At 41.6% G+C, this 20,810-nt stretch overlaps 1 protein-coding gene across 2 annotated transcripts in view; it reads right to left on the bottom strand.

The window, feature by feature from the left end:
* Positions 1-20,810, bottom strand: part of AFF1 (ALF transcription elongation factor 1) — a 68,411-nt gene that overhangs the window by 22,085 nt on the left and 25,516 nt on the right. For both annotated transcript variants that reach the window (XM_069012892.1, XM_069012891.1), the window contains exons 4-7: positions 3,076-3,120; positions 1,979-2,065; positions 1,357-1,393; positions 941-992 (exon numbers count right to left, since the gene is read on the bottom strand). In XM_069012892.1, the coding sequence (XP_068868993.1) occupies positions 941-992; positions 1,357-1,393; positions 1,979-2,065; positions 3,076-3,120 (221 nt within the window). The remainder of the gene's footprint in view (positions 1-940; positions 993-1,356; positions 1,394-1,978; positions 2,066-3,075; positions 3,121-20,810) is intronic.

The following is a 20,810-nucleotide window of genomic DNA, read 5'->3' on the forward strand; positions in this document are numbered from 1 at the left end:
ACTAGCCCAGTTTTGTTTTGTTTTTAATTAAATGATTTGTGATAAGGAAAAGGTAAACAAGTGGAGTAAGCTGTACAAGTCTGTAGTTTGCAGCCTTCCATGGAACAACACATCATGGAGTAATGAGATCTTTATGTATCATATCAACTGACAGACATTTAAATTTAATGGCTCAGCAAGTGCCTTGCACATGGACCCCTGAGCCTTCCAGACATGGAAAGACTTCCATTTGTTACTTGGGGCTCAGAACCCACCAATGCTGCATTTGGCCAAGTTAATCCTGAAAGATTAATGTCAGTCCACACAAAACTGCTTTCAAGCAACTTCTGTAATTAACCTAATTAGCAGATAACCACTTTTCACCTACAAGAACTGCACCAAGTTATTTTATGCACCTATTTTTTTTCTTTAAAATTTCAGCCCTGGTTTTTACAGTTCTTGTAGCTGTAGCTTTACTAGCCCTCCCAGGCTTCAAAACAATATCCAGAATCAGATTCAGTTTGGATCCTTTGTAATTTATGTCAGTTGGATACATTATTGTAGGTTGAAGAGCACAGAAGTGTGATGTGAAACAGCCACAGATCAAAAGAACACAATAACTTTAATCTGGTGCCTTAGTAGTTGGTTTTTTCCTTCAGTTTTGTTTTGGTTTTAACACAGTCATCATAAACATGACAAGGTTTAGTGGACTTGGCATTGGCAGGTTAAGGGTTAGGCTTGATGATCTTAAAGGTCTTTTCCAACCTAAACAATTCTATGATTTCATCATGCAACAATTCTATTTCTTCTGGTGAAAATTCCCTCCACTGAAGTTTTCTAAGAAAAATCAGACTGATAAAACCTTAATCTTCAGAAACATCGAGTAACCCAAAATTTAGTTCATTCCGGGTCCTTTTAATTAACTGCACAGTAGAGATGTGAACAGAGTCTGGTTACTTACGATGTTCTTGACTGAGAACTAGGCAACGTTTCTGAAGGTGCTCCATACTGCTCTGGAAATCAGAAATGAATAGGTTGGGTTTATTTGCCTCCTTTGTAGCCTATTTTACCCTATGGTTTCTGAGCACCAGAGTAGACTCATCTAGGACATAACTGTCATTCAGATTATTCATCATTTCAAATGGGGTTTCCTAATGAAATACTGTTTGTCTTCTGATGAACTGCTGCCTTAATGTCTAGGTAATGAACGTATACAAACTCTTAAGCCATTTCTAAATTCATCGCTGTTCAACAAAGCAGAGGAAACCACACCTCTTAATCAATGTAAACATTTTACACACCATATATAACACACAACACACAAAACTATCTGTCAATACACATATAACTGTGTATTTCCTTTGGGTATCTACTTACTCTGATCCTTTGCTACAGATCCTTCAGGTTGCAATTCCTAGAAAAAAAGGACAAAGTGTGAATTGAGAATAAAATAAATGAGCTCTCTTGTAAGAGCAGCATACTGATGATTTGTTTTCCATGTGTTATTTAACTATAATAAACATTTCAACTAGCTTGTCAAAGCATCCAATAGTCTAAGCTGGCCTGATGTAGCTTAGCACGGACAGAAATGATAATGTGCTACTGTCACCAAAAATGTGTTGCTAGCATATTAGGGGTATGTACATGCTTGAAGAAATATTTTAAAAATTCTATAAGAGCTGCCAAACACTTCTGTTTAACACAGTCAGCAAATATTTCTGTTGACAAAAAGATAAAATGTATTTTGTGCTTCAGCAGAGATACTTAAAACGTGTCAGAAAAGCAGGTGCATTTGAAGACTACAATTGCAACAAACGTTTAAGTTGCTGAAGCATTTTTTATTCATCCCCATTGTGCTTTAATTTATCTGACTACTTCTGAAGGTAATACCTTCTAATAGCCCGTAACAAGGGGGACAAAATGAGATGGAAACACATGCAAGAGCCAGAAAACTCTCTTCTAGTTTATCAAAAGTCCTGGCAGAAAGAGGGCATCTTACCTTTGATGGGAATGGAAATTTGGAAGGCTCTGCTTTAGTAGGTGTATTAAGAGCTGTCAGGGGAGGTGGCCAAGAGCGGGTCATTTCCTGGAAAGAGATTGAGAGGAGCAGCTATCAGGATTTTTGCTGATAGACACAGAACAAGTTTCATGCTTCAGAGATTCATTTGGATCTACCTCTTCATGCATTTGGACATGTTTCCCCATGTTGCTACAAAAATAGTGATATACATTACTAACAGGCAGGAACATAGGATATGTCTGGTGAAACACAAAAGGATGCCAGACTTCCAGGTGGAATCCTCATGCTGCAACCCCAACCAGCACAGGGCAACCAGTGGGCACCTGTGCACAGGTCCCCTCCAGCTAAAACATTGCCCCAACAGCAGCTTCCGGAGAGCAGTTGAGGAATCAGGATTTTGCAACCTCAAGCAACAGCAAGGGAAGCGAACTGCAGAAACCAAACTGTTCCACCAGGACTTCAGAGTCTCAGAATAGCATTTGACATGAAGGAACTGTCTCCTCAGGATCAGCACCACTGGCCTGGGAATCCCAAGACAATTTCACACTGTGCACAGGGAAGGGGTAACATGGACTGAGCCACTGGGAGCCTGTGCACTGCTCACAGAGTCAGTTCTGACACAAGGTTACAGCAGAGACAGTTTTGCATCAGACCTGGCTTTGCTCTGCATGAGTAGACTGGAATTACAGTGAGGGAGCAGCAGCGGTGCCATGCACAGGCAGGTGGGAAGGACACAGGTGTGTTCCTGCTCAGGGCCATGCTGCTGAGGCTGGCAGCATGGACACAAGGCAGCATGTCTGGAGCCTTTGGAAAAGGGGCACTTGGGAATGGCAACCCCCTGACTTGATGTAGGAGTAGCTCTGGCTGTCTCAGATGACTTGTCAGCCTCAAACTGCACCAGACTGTATTACATTTATGTACTGATAGAAAGACTGATCTTAATCTCCAGCTGACTCTTATCGTTACTTCTCCTCTGCTGAGTGAACAGAAGCAGAGAGGTATTTTTTTCCCAATCATTACCTTAAGGCATGCAAAAGCTAAGCAAACACAGAGATCTATTATTTAAGAGTACCTACCCTCAAAATTTCTTCAATGGACTGCACATCAATGGGGTTGGTTTGCTGTGACAAGAAAGAGGAAAGCAGCATGAGTTTGTTTGGGTTTTTTTACCAACTGTCATGAGACAAGCATGCACTCAGTGAACATTTGCTTACCAACAGCTCAAGAAATTTAATGGAAGCCTATTAGTAATAAAATGCTAGTAGGGATTAAAATCCCCATCAGAAGGGCAGTTAATAACGCACTTCTAAAAAGCCTCTTGTTTTCAGGTCCTTGGCAGATGTGAGTGGAGATTCCATCAGGATGCTCTGCCTGGAATGGGGTAAAACACCTCAAACAAGGCCACCAGTGGCAAATGGTATTGCAAAGCTACTGGTGGTAAATGAAGAAGGGGACATCCCAGTGCTTTTGGTGTTTAATAACGCTGAAACCAGTCTGACTCATCAAGTTAAACATCCTGATAATGAGATGAAGATGTGGCAGACCTGGTAAAGTACCTGATAAAGGAACAAACATTCTACTGATACTACCAATAACTTATCTAAAGCTGCTGAGCTGACACAGCTGACCTGAAGATGTGACTGACAGTCAATCACTTGATATTTTAAGAACCCAGTCCCAAATTTTAACAGCAGGGTCTTCTAACATATCCCTTCTCAGAGTGTATGTGTGGTTCCACACACTGATGTGCCCCAGCCATGGGGAGCACCAACACCACTTCCCTTCCACAGATCAGCTTCTCATCTACTAACAAAGTGTGTGTTTTGAGAGTATCTGTCATTTACATGTCCTTTCCTAACTGATATCCTTAAAGGTGGCTGAAACAGAAAACAACCAAAGAGCTGAGTAGCTGTAACAAGCAAAATGCATCCCAGACAAGTTTCTTGTCTATAAACAAAAAATTTTATGGAAGTGTCCAGTCATCAGAGTAATTGCTGAAAGGGAAAGGCCAGGGAGACTTCAAGGAAGAGGACAGTGAGCTACAGCACCCAACCAGAAGGACCTTCCCCAGAAAAAAGTAAAGAGCAAAGCAAGCAAACACTTCAATAAAGTCAAAAATTATCATCCTTGGCCCTTTCACAGGAAGTCCACTCATCTGTTTCCCACATGCTGCACTATTTACATTGAAAGGAGAAGAGGAGATGAGGAATGTCTTTTCCTTGCAGCCCCATTTGTCTGAGTCTACATAAAGCTCTCATTGAGGCAGTGCTCATTTGACAAAGCCTTGACTTTTCTTCAGAAAATCACGTATGGAGAGCTGCTTCTGACCTTACTCACCCAAACAAACAAAAGCTGAGGCACGGCCAGATTAGTCACACAAATGAAAGCAAGGCCTGCAGATGTGTCCCACAGCAGGCAGGAGGAGGGGACAGGGAGGGCGAACAGCAAGGAACTACCACATGGCAAGAGACCAGGATGCTTTGTAACTCACAGTGCCAAAAAAGGCACCTCTTTTCCTCTTCTACTTCCCAGCAAGCTTAACCTGGTAGCTCAGCCTAATTTACTTCTTAATACAGTAATTGGAAAACAGCAGACACAGGCACTTGCATCTTCCTGCACAGATTGCTCCAGAAACTCCTGAGATATCCTATGACAGCATCACAAAAAAAAAAAAACAAACTTCCCACAAAACTGGTAAGAAATCAAGATCCTGCCTGTACAAAGTATTTGAAAACTCTCTCTATAATGGATTGATTGCAACAAATCAAAATCAGTTTACTTCACCCATTTAAGAAACTTAAGTTTTATGAGGTGATAAGTGATGACAAAAGTGGAATTCAATTAACCTGAGAATCAGAGAATATCTGTAACAGCCAGTCTGGACCTCTCTTATCCTTGCCAAACAACCCACATCACCCTTCCTGGAGTTCCTTCTGATGAGCATGAAAGGACTTTGACATTGATACAGGTTTACATACACAGAGTATTTATAGTTCAATTGTCAGGAGGATTTATTGTAACCCCAAGGGTTCAGTGACTGGTTCTTCACAGGTCCAGGGGCTCAGCAGAAACCACTTTGTTCCTCATGGCACAAAATTTAAAGGAAAAGAAACACAACACTGAACAAGCACCACACAAGACTGCATCGACAGCATAATGACCTCTGTTTTTGCTGGATTTTTTAGGATACCATTATCAAATGCACGATGAAATGATTGCTCTAGAGATTACAATCACAGATTGTTTGAGACATGCACAGGGTCAAAATCACACCAAAACTGGTCAGTCAGCTGACTGCATGGAGGTTCTGGTCTCAGGTAGACTGTGACTGTCCCTGTGCCCCAAACCTGTGGGGCATGCCCCCTTTCCCTCCATCCCAGCTCCAGTGACCGAGAACACTTCATCTTTTACAAAGCTATGCATCCAGTGCCTGAAGGAGGTGGGCTTTTCTGAATCCTGAGTATTTTCTTCCCTTTTGTTTGTTTGCTGTTTTTTTTCTCCAAGTCACATCTTGGCTGTGTTTCAGCTTGTTAAACCACTAAACCACCATTAAACCACAATTACCACCCAGCAGCAAGGGATGTCCTTGCCAGCTTTAAGAGAAGAGTTTAGGGAAAAGCAGAAACATGATGCTGCTGCAGGAAGAGTTAAAAAACCATAAAGCCAAAGAAATGCCCGAAATGAGCTCAGCTCCACTGAGGACTGTGGGTGTGGGAGATCAAATATTCCACGTTGCTGTCTATCCCTGCTAGCACTTTTACAGCCTTTCCTGGGAGCACTATAATGTGCTCCCCACAGACAACTCCAGTTAAGCCTGGTGCATATTTGTTGTCTGACACTGACATTTGTACAATCCCCAGCTAGGATTTTCTTATGCCACATTCACACTCTTTCAGTTTGGGAATGACACAGGCACCTCCAAATGTCACTTACAAGATGTTTTGGTGGTCAAGGTCAAGCACAACCAAACTGATGCTGCGCTTCAATAACAGCTAGCTCCCGCAGCAATAATACTAATTTAATTACTAATAATATTAATAAGAATACTGATTTAAAATTAAAAAAAGGAAAACAGCCACTAAAGGATTCACTACTACTTTGATCATGAACTGAAAAGGACTTCAGGCCAAAATAATTCCAAGCATCTACACAAACGTAAGAAGCCCTAGAAGTTACTTGAGGAATTAGTCTGTCTTTACTACAACAGGCTTGCAGAAATGCACAGGTGCACATACCCACAAAAGAGGAGAGGGAGCTCCTAATTTAGAAAACAATTTAAAATCCGCACAGGCACTCAATTCACACTGCATAGCAACTGTGTGACGAAACTCTCAGAAATACTTCCACGTCCTCTCCTCACAAGCAGTTCCAAAATCCGTGCACTTTCATGAACACATAGCTCTGCTCACGCCCTGAGCCTTGCACAGCTCTGTTGGGGAATGAACGAGGAAATCACAATAATAAGAATCCCCAAAACCAAACTAAACCACCTAAGGAACCACCAGGCACACAAAAGGGATGCCCCACTGGCCGTGATAATATGTGGGCCATAGATGCTACAGAGAATAAGCAGTGGTTGGTTGCTTTTTTTTTTTTTTTTTGTAATGAAGATGGGGTTAAAGAGCTTCTGCGGTTGTTTCTTTTTAAAAAGATATTCCATTACAAATTACAGCACACATTTTCATCCCACTCTGTCACATGTGCCAAGTGGAGCTGAAGGATGGCTCTCATGTGGAAGAAGGGGGCTGAAGCTTTCTCCCTGGTCTTTAAATAGCTTGCCTCGTCAGGAGGCTGTGGCAGAATAGTTTCAAGCAAGATGTCAAAAAGTCACCTCCCAGAGAGAGTTGGCCACGCATTATTTCAGAAGCCACCACGTGACACTGCCAAGATGTGTGGGCTCAAACAAGACCAGTGGCAGTCAGAGCACACAGAGTGTGCCAAGAGGAGGACAGGAGGTCTGGAAGCAGACATTAACTGCAATGGATACAGGCTGCATTAAGGTGTTGCAGACCTCTCTGTTCCTTACCACCTCAGTAATTTCCACCCAACTGATTATCCCTGCTATTTGCAAGCCTCTGCTGTCACAGCCCATTTGGAGCTGTCCCCTGACATCCTGTATGCAAACAAGCCCCTTGTTTTCCCATCTCCATCTTAGGTGACAGTGGTGCTGCAGGTACCCAGGCAGTGTAGGAGAGGAATAGCTACAGCACAGGTGCATTTCCTGAGCTGCCTGGTATCTCCTCCTAATTAAAACTGAAATGTGTGTGTAAAGCTCAAGTACACCAGCTATTGCTCTTTGCCTGATCTCAGACTGAATTATTAACGCCAACAAAACCCAAGCAAGTTGTGCAGCAATGATGAGAAAAGCCAATTATGAGTTCCGTGCCCTTCATTCTGCTGTCAGGCTTTCGTCATTTCCTAATGAGAGCTTTGCCCCTGCAACTATCAGCAGAGAAGGTCACCAGCCTCATACTAAAAAAAACCCAACCAAACAAATTTAAAAAATCACATTTTCAGCTGCTTCCCATTTAATACTACACTTTATTATACTTGAATAGGAATATATAGTTTCAAATTTGTTTTTTCATGTCAACTGCACAGTCACTGCCACTTGAATGCAATGAAGATCACAAAACTGCATATGCGTGAAGGGTGAGTTTGAAAAAACAGCAGGACAAAAATCAGACTGAAACCTACCATCCTGTCCTCACTTCACCCATCTCTGTGCTTAGCCAGTCAGAGCAGGAGGAGATCTTGCATATTAGATGCCCTCTCCTCCTTGCACACAAGTCACGCTAGCAATACCAAGCCAACTTACTCTCCAAAGCAATTTCCCACCTGATGTATTTTTGTACAGTTAAAAATCCACCCTTTCCATGCTACAGACAGATGAGAGATGGACACACGCTGTTTCAAAAATGACCCAGCCAACAAGAGACAAGGCATATTTTAACCAAGCCCCTACTAATCCTGATGATGGATGCAATAATGTTCTGCCATGTATTGAAAAAGGCTGCCAAAGCTTGAAGCTCAAACTGTCTTGTTGATTGACAGAAATACATAAACATGAAAATTCATAAAGGCTTTCACACACTATCTTGAGGAACACCAGACACCAAGCAGATTCTCTGCCAAGGGTGTTTGAATGTTCCATATCACAGATCAGAAGTCTTACAACGCTTTTCATTTTACACATCTGAAGTGCTTCTTATATTGTACCCAATATTTGAAAATAATGCTTTAAAAACATTTATGAAATGGGTATTTTATATTATGAGAAAAACATGAAGAAAACCTGCCATGCAATCAATGCATGCTTTGCTACCAGCAACTTTTTTTCCCTAGAAAGCACACAAAGTCTGTGCATAACGCTGTGTTTTCCCACATGCACTAACCTAGTCCAAGGCCTTGTATTCCCTGAACTATGGAGCAGGGATATTTTGATTGCTTGTAGCTAAATGGATTGGAAACAATAGAAAATGACTTGGTTTTGAAGCACATACTGGTGAAACTTAGTAACCACAACAGCTCCCTGGGGCATAAAACCACACTTTGATTTCCAGCCCACAGGTTCCACCAGCACCCACCCCTTCTGACAAAACACAACTGTCTCAGCTCTGGCATCAACAACCATTTAGGTGAACCCAGGAAAATATTGCTGTCACAGCTGCTGCAATGAAAACAACCCCTGCAAACCACTGGAGAAGTGACTGCACTGGGGAAATAGGGATGAAAAGCAAACAGAACCATCAAAATTGTGTCAAATAAGAAAGATGCAGGCAGGTAGTCAACACAAGATTTTCTTCTGATTTCATGTTAAGAAATTGTAGGGATTGGGTTTTTTGTTTGTTTCCTTTTTAAAGTTAGTGCAAAAAGTATTAGTGTTTTTAAAAGATAAAATGTGGAGACTGAGTCTAAAGTCTAAAGCTTACAGATGTGTAAGTCTTTGCACTGTTGCCTGTGAGCTTTGGATTAAGTCAATAACAAATCAAAGAGTGTGCAAACACTTCAAAACAAACTGTATTTTAAGGACGAGACCATCCCTTCCTGACTTCACACTTCCCTCATATGCAAGGGTGGAAATACATGCTTATATTTAGGCTTTCCTTGGTGCTATTTTTCTATTAAGCTCAAAAACATTTCAGAAATATACAATAAAAAGGGACTTTCATTACTGTCATGAAACCTTTATAGACATAATTTGCTTAAAATCTCAAATCATACAGGGCTCCATATGTCCTTAATGACTGGCTTCATAAACCACGGGTGCAGATTTGCAGATTTTAAAGGCCATTTTATTACAGGTAATATTGTCTGAGGTTTCATTTCTACCATAAAATAACATAGAGGTACTCTTTGGCAGCAGAATCCCTCTAACAGCAGCTTGAGCTGTTCCAGGAAATTCAGGAAGCTGCTGTCACAGAACGACAAACCCGTGAGAAGGGAAGGCAATTTTCTCAGCAGGTTGTCCAAGACTAGGATTAATTTTCACAGGAGAAATTACTGCAAGACACATCAATTTTAGCACAGAAGAAGAAAGCTCACTCAATTTCAACAAAAACATGACAACCACAACAGTAACCAAAAAACCCCCAAACATAAGGTAGAATACAAAAGGACAAAAAGAGAAAATTAAACACAAAAAAACCTGAAATAGCTGAAATTTTATAAAAACCTTATATCAGATTATCTTTGTGGAAAGCAGTAACAAGGTAGCACACACTGCAGAGCTGTAAAAAATATGTTTGGAGATGCACTTGTTTGGGTTTTGTGCCAGCTTCAGGTAGCCAGATGGGTGGGTTTAGCTATGGAGGATGAGCAGAAACAAGCAACACATCCTGGGTCTCCCCTCTCACCAACCTACTTCTGCAACCTAATGGAGTGAGACTGGAATAAATCCAGAAAATCAAAGCAAAGCTGAAGTAGATCTGCTTGACATTGCTTTCAGAGTTAAGTTTCACTTTTGTATTTCGTGAAAAACAAAACCTATTTATGCTTTTTGCTTTGTGCACACTAAAGCAATGCTGAGGTATACCAACAGAAATGTACAAAAGGATTCTGTCTTATCCAGCCAGACAAAATCTTCAAAATTACACTATAAATGCATTTGTTTTCTCATTTGTGTTTATGCTGCTTGCTTGAAGTCATAAGACTTCATTGTCAACTACAAATCCAATCTACCAGTCTCAGAGTCCAAGGAGCCTTCTAAAATAATTTCTCTGGGTGCTACTTCAGGTCCTCTGTGGGCACCAGGGTTTCACCAGCAGCTCACCTGTAGCCAGCCTCCCTGTAGACAGCTCCACGAGCACACTTAACCCCTTTGAGTCCATTCCTCTCTTTTCCATGGCAATGCCGAAGTTATTCCACTAAAAAAATGCCATACCACCTTCACTTCTGCTTTTGCCCACGCCTCAACTCAGCAGCCCAGCTCAAAGTGAAGACAGCAGCTCCAGCCTGTCACCACCCTTGACGAAGGTTTGAAAACAAATCAAACCATTCCCATGAGCTTTCTTCAGCTGACACTGAATGATCCTGGCAATTTAAGCATTTTACATCAAAATGCTCAGCAAACAATGGTTGTACTGTCCTGCCCCTGCGTGGGCGCCTGCAGGAAATAAAACATTCTTTAAAGATTTTACATGCTTTTCTAACCCTGAGATGGATTATTTTGCTCAATCTAAAAATAAATGCACGGGCCTCCCTGTGTGCAAACGGCGTAAGAAAAACAAATTGCTATTTTGTCTTTCTTTGAGAGAAGTAGCCAAGGGGGTTGTGTCCTGGGGGAACAGACTGTTGATATGTTTTAATGAAGGATTCGTTACAAATCCTGAGCTGCTGACAGAAATTTGTGCATCTCTTGTTAGCCTTCATCTAATAATAATACTACTGAAATCCAAATGAAGTAAGCATGGAAGTTAAGTGCAGCATCACCTGTCTATAGCCACGCAGACCCGGACTCCAGCCAAGGCTAATTATCTCACTAGTAAATTGCTCTGCACAAAGAACTTCCACACAAGAGCACCTCTCCATTGCAATTGCCATCTGTACAGTAGCTCTCAAAAACCTAGTTCTGACGCCTTGATTCCACAAAACTTTCTTACCTACTGTCCCCTTAAAATCTCTCCAGTAAATAATTTTTAATACTGTTTAATGAGAATCTGTAAGTATTGTGTCCATAAAAGGCTGAGGATGTCTTTCAATGTAAGCATTAGAGTAAGAGCAGCAAGCCACCATTTCAGGCATTTTGTCATTTCCAGTACTACCTTGTTGCAATTTTGCTAATAGATATACTTTTACAGTATTTTGAGTAGCCTGACGCTAGCCTACTCCAGAAAAAAAGCTGGTCACTTCAGCTGAAACAACAGAAGATAAGATAATAATAATAATGTTTGCTAAGACCATCAAAGAAATTGGGGCTTTTGGTGGTGAGAGGCATCCTGTGGTTCTGGGGATCACCTCAGATAATTAACTGTTGCCATCTCTCAGAAATGTTTTCCCTTTCCAAAGACCACTTTCCCCCTGGAAAACAAGCTGAGTTAGATTTATGATGGCAGTGGTGGTACTTGGTGCACCTCCCCTTAATGACTCGGTAAACAAGACTTGGAGATGCAGGCTCTCCCCTCTGTTTGAAAGCAGTGCCCCTCGGCACCTCCCTGCATTACCACCACTGCCAATAGAAGTTTGGGAAATAAAACAAATTGAAGAGACAGGCTGGAGCCTGGAGCAACATCACCAGTCCCAGGCCAGCACCCAGGACAACTCTGTGCTGCTGCTGCTGCTGCTTGGGACAGACCACACAGCCTGGAGGGGAGCTAAAAGGCATCAGTCACCAGGACCAGTGCATAAAAGGAGAAAGCAAGAGGGAGCTACATGAATAAAGGGATGCTTGTTAGTGCATCTAAGGATAGTATTCCCAAAGGAAGAAAGAGAAGAAAACACATGTGTTGAAAGGATAGGAATTGTATCTCTCTCCTTAAGAAAATGAAGTTCTTAACTCAGAAAGAGCCTACATGCTATTTTTAAACCTTAATGGAAATGGAAGAAATATTTTTAAATGCTTCCAAACCAAGGAACTTAACCTGTGGGGAAAAAAATAGCAGATTATCCTTTTGCTTGCAAAGGCAACTATCACCATTGTTTTGCAATTGAACTAACTGCAAAAAAAACCTATTTCTAGATTTTATGTTTTGTGGTTGGAACAGCAAAGTGCCTTATTATTATTATCATCATTTATACACAAATAAAAGTTATCCTCCTCGAGACAAATATTGGACAAGTCTCTTGAAGCTCCCTATCTTGCTAAAGACAACGGGAAACCAGAGCAAGTCCTGCCCACCAGTTACGTGGTCAGTCTTTTCAGTTTTGTGTGCTAAAAAGAGTGACCAGGTAAATGAAAGTAGCTTAACTTGAAAGCAGCTTAACTTAAACTTTCAGCTGTAAAAGCAGTGTGCAAGGTTGACAAGGTCTGCTCCCAGGAGATGTTTGTTTTTACTCAACCAAACATGCACACAAACACTTTCATCCTCTCCTCAGCAAACAGCTTTGTGCACTCAGCAAAAGTCCCACAGCACTCTCAGCTTGTTTGCCAGGTAGGAACAGAGGCCTGGGCTGGACAGAGCCTTCTAGAACCTTCTTTGCTCATGCTGTGCCTAGAGCAACCAGTCCGCAATATTTAAAATCCATACATAGAGGACACTTGCTTCTGTCACGACTCAAAATGTAAGCTTCCTTAAAAGACATTTTTATCATTCCCTAAACTCTGCACTAAAGACTGCAGATGGTGTTTCCCAAGTCCCAGAAATTCTTTATGGCCAGGCTTATGCCCTGCAGAGCTGTCACACAGTTTTTACCTGCAGCCAAGCTGGTAAAAAGGGGGTGCTGAGCTAACATACCCAGCCGGCATTTGAGAAGTGATCCTTGTCTGTCAGGTGTAATAGGAAGGCTATGGGCCATGTGTTGGGAAATAGAATTATTGGGATCAATAAAAGAACTGTGCAAGCAATAGGCCTGGAAGTTTTTAGGTTTGTGTGTGAGAAAAACTTTCAGGCCTATTGCTTGCACAGTTCTTTTATTGATCCCAATAATTCTATTTCCCAACAGCCATGAGCCTCCCGGGATCAAAGGCTGTCAGAAAACAAAGCAATACTGAGAAGATAGGAGCGGGTCAGTTCACTGTTTCTTTCCTTGTCTGTATAATCTGGAGGGAAGCAGTGGCTTTTTTGCTTATTTAACATACTGACTGAATGGCTTGTAATTAAAATCCAAACAAGGAGACATGGTTACAAGAAGTACCAAGACACCAACCAACCTCTGCCTAAGGAAAAGCTTTCTCCATCTTTTCCTGAAGCATCTTAGGGACAGGAAACTGGAGAGGACTACAGACATTTCCAGATTTTCTGTATTGCTGTTTCACTGCCTATAATTTCCTTCATACATAATTGCTCAAATGATGCCAATGTTTGTGTGAAAAGTTCCCAAGAACCAATGGCAAAACACTCAAATTTAAAATACTTCAGGGATGTGAGCAGGCAGGTTCATAATTTGTAGCCACATGATGGATAGGGCTCAACACCTTTGTGTACTGTGATTTCTTTATGTCCTCTCAGACAAAGTCTCTACACTGTAATAGTTTCACACAGAATCCTTAGACTCCTGAAAGCTGGACAAGCATTTCCCTACATGTGCACCACAGAAGGCTCCGAGGAAATCAATGTCTAAGGAAATGTCTAAGGGAAGGGTAGGACATACCCAAGGGGTTACTGCTACCATAGCAAACAGAGAAATAATTACCACACTGCTTCTCCTCTTGCTTTCATTATGGAAAAGTGTGCGGTATTACTGTGGTAACACAAATACTGTAGTAGCAAAGAGGGGCAGGAATGGAGCTGATCCTGCTCCACAGTACAGCATACCGAGGAGGCAAGGGATGTCCTCTGCACTGGTAAAGCACAGATGGCATTCCTTCAGCACACCCAGCCGAGGATTAACAAAGCAAAACTGCAAAGAGACAAGCAACCTGTGACAGCCAAAGAGCACCTTCAGTAAAATGCCTGCTTCAAGTGAAAACATTCAGGCTGAATGCACCACACCTGTCACCTTTAGAGAACAGATGGTGTCCAGCCAAGTCTGAATTACAACTTGGTCTGAACAGCAATCAGCTGACAGGCTGATGAAAGAAACCAAAGTATTCCTTGTATGAGGAGGACTAGGTTGGTTGGATCTGAATCTAACATGACTTTGTTTCCTGTTATATGAATTCACCCTACATCTTCCCAAACCTATAGCATTCTTCATAAGCCACTCTTATTCAAAACACAACATGCATAAGTCATATTTTAAACAACTAATGTTCTTAAACCAAGTTAAAAAAATACAAGCTTTAGAAGAAATAGATACCGCAGTGTTAATAAGAAATCGTTCCACACATTGCTTATTTCACAACAAACTTGTAAAATGCTCAGTCACTCTGCCAGTGTGCTCATTCTAGAGACACAGAAAAATACTTGTAAACACATACAGAAGTTAACCTTAAAAATCATGGGGAAGTGCTCACTCACTTCTCCCTCTTGGGGTGCTTTCGATTCAATAGTGTATTAAAACAAATTCTTGAATTTAGGCTCTGATTCAAGGCAAATAAATTCTCTTAAAATTATCCTAATACAGATACTGAATTCTCTCATCTCCCAAGAAACAGAAAAAATAAGTATTCCTATGTTTTTGCTATTCTTTCTAACTTCAAGCAGTAAAAAAATCTGAAAATTTTAAGTAGGTTTTTGGGGGGTTTTTTAATGGTCAAATTTTTCTTTTGACTTAGTGAAGCTTTGCAAGCCATCCAAGATAACATTTCTGACTGTGGCATAACCTAAGCTGTATAATGTCTAGAATAGCAAGAGTTACTATTTCTCTTCAAAGGAAAGTGCACTTTTGAACAAGTCACCCAAACTGGAGTTTCTGTAAGTAATGCGAGTTTAGGTCAAGTTTCATAACTGGTTAAAAATTATTCCACAAGCCAAGTACTATTGAGCTTTATTTCCTTAGCAGCAAAAGCAAACATCACCCTTGTTCCTTCCTCCTTTGATTCCAGAAAAGCTCCATCTGAAGAATAGGCAGAAAGGCCAAAGTTGTTGAATTCAGTATCCTGGAAAAGAGGGGCTTATAGAAGGCAGTAGTGTCTTTTATTAGAGGAAGGTGGCTGTGGGAAAGGGAGGGGACAGAGGACACTTGCCAGCATCCAGCCCTTGCTGGGTCTGAAACAAGCACAAAGTGATGTCAGCTGCAGTTTGTCTCCCTGTGGCTGGGTACATGCAAAGGCAGCTGGGCTGATGGCAGAGCCTCTCTGGGAAGTGCACCCAGGCTTTTTGCTTGGAGCGTGATGGACTGCCAAGATCATGTCTCCCACTATTTGATACACCTGACTGCATGCATAAAGAGCACCTCAATACCTAATGACATTTATGCAATATTTAACCAATGGAACAAATCGGTAAGAAAACATAACACTGCTAAAGCAATTAAGAGAAGAAACTGGTGTGTTGAAAAGCAGGAGATCAAAAAGTTAGGAGTATCACCTTTTCCAACAGGGAATTAAAATATTCTGCTGCTTAAAATAATTAAGCACTATTTTATTGTCTAGGTAATAAATGCTCATCATTATGAAGACGAAAACTGGCATCTAGAGTTTGGGAGGAAGAAGGATATTAAAGATAATTCAGACAGTGACATTGTTAGACATCAGAGAAAATTAAAAATGAGACCTGAAACTTCAAGGCACAGAATAATGACAGGCATTTACTTGTGTAAGAGAGGCAAAACTTACAGAAACTTATAGAAAAGCAGACTGCACTGAGTAGTGTGCCAGGGCAAGAACACCACTACTTACTGAATTAATTTCAAAAATTACCATATTACTGTAGTCAAGCTTTGGTGAGCTCTGGCAATCTCATGCCCTACCCAGGAACACTGGGAAGCCCTTCTCGATGCAGGACTGTACCAGGTCATACAAACAGCAGGAAAACTCTTCTCCCCTTAATGCTGCTGCTCACTGAAAACTAGAGAGCTGACCAACACCTCAGTGAGGCACCTTCCTACTGCAGGACCCATATAGGGCAAGAGCACCGTGACCAGTGCCCAAGAAGCAAAAGCAGTACCTCCAGATTTGTCATAACCCTCATCACTGTGCTGATCCAGACTATTCCTATGGAGCATCCTTAAGCTGCAAAATGCCACTTCCACTGAGGCTCACTGGTAGTAAAAAACAATCCCATGAAGTAAGAAATACAACACGAAGCACATGTTAAACATTTCTGCACATTTAAACAAAGCAAAGAATCAGATCAAAGTCCAGGAGGTGCTCAAAGTAGCCTTAGGAGAGTGTTATTGTGATGACCAATGTAGGAAGATAAATCTTGTGTTTCATTCCTGAAAATACATCTCTTGAACAAGACACCAGAATGTACAGCCAAAAGAATTCAGAGGCTTGAAACAGGCAGATTCACTCTCCAAGGAAACATCTCCAGTGGCATTCAGGCTGGCACTTAGCTATGAAGTGCTGCTTGGTCAGGAAGGAGCACAACCACACACAGGTGCTTTAAGACTTGCCTTGTTTATAAGCTCTTTCATCCTTCAGTAACTAGAGAAGTTAACTCCATTTACATGAAGCAGCCTGCAATTATTACAAGATTCACTGAAAACACCCCCCTCTCCCTGCCAGCCTATCCTTGAGCAACCTGTTTCCAGTCAGATGTGAAAGCCAGACCCAGACATGGCCTCCACTGGACTTCACGGGGCTGGGTGCCTGCCTGGGTTTCACCTTGTCCCGCTGAAGCCAACTGCTGACCCCACCCTGGCACCAGCTGTGTGCTGCACTTACCTCTGTGAACATGTCTTACTGCCTTCCCACATGGCAGGGCAGATTTCCTGTTTTCATACATTCCCTTGTCAGCCCTAATCAGTGTCAATAGGTTATGGTGTCTTTTGTGCTGGCGGCGTCAGCCCTGACAGGAAAGAACTTTTAATCTCTTCCCTCGCACCGAGCCATGAGAAGCTGCAGGCGCTCCCAGGCATAACTCCCTTGGCTCCTCTCCGAAAAATTCTCTCAAGCACTCGGTTGCTTAGCAATATTTGCCTTCCCCCTGCACAGTTCAAATTGGCAACATCTGTCCCTTTGGCACTTTCCACTCATGCAAGAAACGGTGCGGAGAGTTTAAAAAATCTACAGAGAGGTTGGTGGAGGATGCTTCGTGTGAGCCGTCAGAGCTGCTTTGGCATTTTATTGCTGGTTTATTTCCAGCCTGGATAGGATGCAAGGCTTCTTCCAAAGGAGAGGCACACAAGGGAAAAACCTCTTTTGCTTCCTGTGGGACTCACCTATTAAATCAAATACAAGTAGCTTTTTCTGTTTACATAACTACACCCTCATGCTCTGGCCTGGTTTAGCTGAAAAAACCCAAACAAAACACAGCACTGACATCTAATTCTTTCCTGTCAACTGGGATTGACTGTGATTTCTCCTAAGATATTGCATGCTCATCAAGTGAGAAAACAAGAGAAGCCAACATGTGTTTATACATTTAAAAATGCAAAAGCTGTGTGCAATCCTGACCTCATAACCACTAGTCAAACCCCCAAACTGCCTGTGGTCCATGCAACCATCCCAAGAGGCACTGATCAAGGTCATTGCCTCTGGATGTACCTGCAACCCAGTGAATGAGGGGAACAAGAAATTAAAATAATGTAAGAGCATAAAAAGTACCAACTGCTTTCACTTCTGAGAGCCAAAAGGGAACATGGAGAAGACCCAAGTAAAAGGATACATCTTTGGACACCTGGTATGACAAGAAGCAGCAGAGAATCCCACAGTAAATCTTCCTCTGGCTGCAATTCAGTTTAACTCACACCACAATGCCCAAGGGTTCTGGAAAGGCCTTGGCTAGCACAGCTTTGGATATTTACATGCAAGTTGTTAGGGATGCTTACCAAAAACGAGATAGCTCAGTTTCAGCTCTTATGGTGAAGTTGAGGTTTACTTTTTTTGCCTTTAAAACTTTTCTTATCCAAAACAGTCAGAAAAAGTAACAATTCTCATTCACATTTGATCTGCTTCTTTAGCAGTCACACACCAGCAACAGGACAAATTGACACAATGCCTCTGGTGAAGCATCCAATCACCTAAGGCACTTCTGATTATAAAAAGGGCAGCAGAGGAGACACAGAAATAACACCTTGTTACCTGCCTTGGTGCAAAGCAAGGAAAAAAAAATAGTCAAAAAACAGAATACAAGGGGTGAGGGAAAAACTCCAAACAAAACAGAAGCTCCCTTCTATTCAGTAAATGAGAAATACATATAGGATTGGTGGAAAGATGACAACAATAGCTTAAATCCTAACTTACATGAATGAGTACTGTGCATTCATTACATAAGGCCAACAGTGGTAGCACTTTAAAGTGTCTTTAAAGATTTTCATTTTGAAAGAATGCAGGATTAAAACAATACATTTATTTCTACTTTACAGGATTCACCTGTCTGACAACTCCTGCCAGTAGAAAAACTCATGTGCCATTAAGAGAAGTCCAGTGAAAAATTATCTATCTAGAATGGACTTTTTATATTTGCCATCCAAACTTTTTCATAGGTATTTAGTAATTATTATTTACTATACATCAACCATGTTTTAATTGGTGACCATTGATAAATGTTTACTGAGGAAAACACAGCCCAAAGACAGCAATTTGAACACAGAGGTCCTTGTGTGCACCCTGTGCTTCAAACATAATACAGTGTTACCAAAAAGACTTAACATATCTGGGCTGCTTCATTGTTGCTTGTTGTTGTTTCCGTGTTTTAAATTGGCTGTTTCCCTATTTGCTTCCCAGTTCACAGGCAGAAGAGTCCAATGAGGCCTCATTATGCAAGGTAAAAGGAGCTATGCCTTAACATACACAAAATTTTGGGGAAAACAAAGCCAAATCTTCAGTGAGCATCAAGGGCCATACATTCCTCCATACACTATGCCCTTAATAATGGTTGAGGATTTATAAACACTCTCCCTTGAAACAGCCTCGCTGCTTCTTGCCCTGCTGTCAAGCTGATTCCCTTTCACACATCACAGTCTGTGTCAATGGAGGCAATACAAGGGTCTCTGTTGGTGCTGCAGCTCTCCTAAAGGCATGGAGAGAGAGAATGGCTTTAAAAGCATCTTTGTTTAGGTGCTGGGGAAGAGGTAAAACCTGGCACCTTCTCTCATGAAGAGAAGGGATACATCTAAGCTTCTTCATGTGTGCTATATTTTCAAGCTTTCTCACAACAAATTTGGAAAGATGACTTAAATGTACAGTGATGACATTTGAAAGTGAAGGCTTTGATTTGGGGAAGAGGGGAAGGAGCTGTTCAGTGTCTCTGAATGCAAAGGCACTGCACTGTTACACGCTGTGGATTCACTCACTACAGTGAAACTGTGTGTCTAATCGGGCTGGAAGGCTGAACTTTTCAGTGTTCCCATGAGCAGAAGCTGTCAATAATGAATCTACAGCTGCAGTTGAAACACACCTTAGAAATTCAATTAACCAGAACACATGTGGTTCAGGAAATGGCTTTCCTAAGTCATGTCAAGGGAGATCACAGGAAAAACTGTATTTGGCATGTGGCCCTTCAGTAAACTGGGGCCAAACTTCAGGGAAGAAGAGGGAAGAACAGCAGAGTTTCTTCTGGTCTAAACCTATTCACTGTCAGGGCCATTGCAGGGCAGGAGCCTCCCTGCAGCTCCTGTTTCACCAAAAACTAAAGACAACCTTTCATCAGCCAACAGACCCCTCAATCAGGCTCTCTTGTACTGTACATCCAGCACACAGGCCATATACCCACTGGTGCAACCTCACTGTTTCTTCCTCTTCTCCAGGCTTCAGCATTGGAGGGCTCTATTATCAAATAGATGGTTATCACTGAGATCAAACAGAAATTAGCAAACATGACAATGACAAGACTGAAAAAAGCAGAAATTGAAGTAATGTGTTTCTCATTAGAGCTTACAGAGCCATTATCCAAAATGCCTGTGTTCCTCCCTGCCTATGCACAGAAAACAGTCAGGGGCCACAGCCTAAAGATCCCTTCTGCAAAGGAGGATCATTTAGCATATTCACAAAAAAAGTTCCTCTATCAGCTTCAAAAGGGACTAAGCATATAATTAAAATCCAGCTCCTGGTTTGCACAAAAACATTTCTCTTCTTATCTTCAATTCCCTTTTTATTGTGTTCTTACTTTGCTACAGATCTAAAGAAGGAGCGTGAGCAATGCTACTCCTGCACTGGCAATGGTAGGATTTTCATGGGCATTTGGACTCAGACACATGCTCAACAGAAAGTGAGAAAAAGGTTTCATTCAGCACACAGAGTCATAGCTAATGCTGCCCTATCAAAATTCATATTAAACCAGAGATAAATGAGATGACAGAATAAGTATGGGGGTGGGAAAAGAGATAAGACAATAATGCAGATGAGACAATAAGATAATGTAGAAGGTGATGCCCTGCACTGCTTTTTTTTATCTCCCAGGAGTAAAATACCCAGTTAAACAAATAAGGTAATGTGGACCTCAGTGAACCTCCTGTTTTGAGGTGTGATGTGCAATGCCAAACCTACTTGGTAGCAAATAAAGTCTCTCAGCATGAAAGTATTTTCACAACTTTTCAACAATGTCATTTTGACAGTTTCCTCTCATTTCCCACAAGATACTGCCCACAGCCATTTGCAGCTGATCCACACCCTTTTCCATGAAAAGCAGATTGCACCCACACTCTTTTTCATTACAAAGGTGGC

Source organism: Aphelocoma coerulescens, chromosome 4 (genome assembly GCF_041296385.1).
Source record: "Aphelocoma coerulescens isolate FSJ_1873_10779 chromosome 4, UR_Acoe_1.0, whole genome shotgun sequence".
In the NCBI taxonomy this organism is placed as follows: Eukaryota; Metazoa; Chordata; class Aves; order Passeriformes; family Corvidae; genus Aphelocoma; species Aphelocoma coerulescens.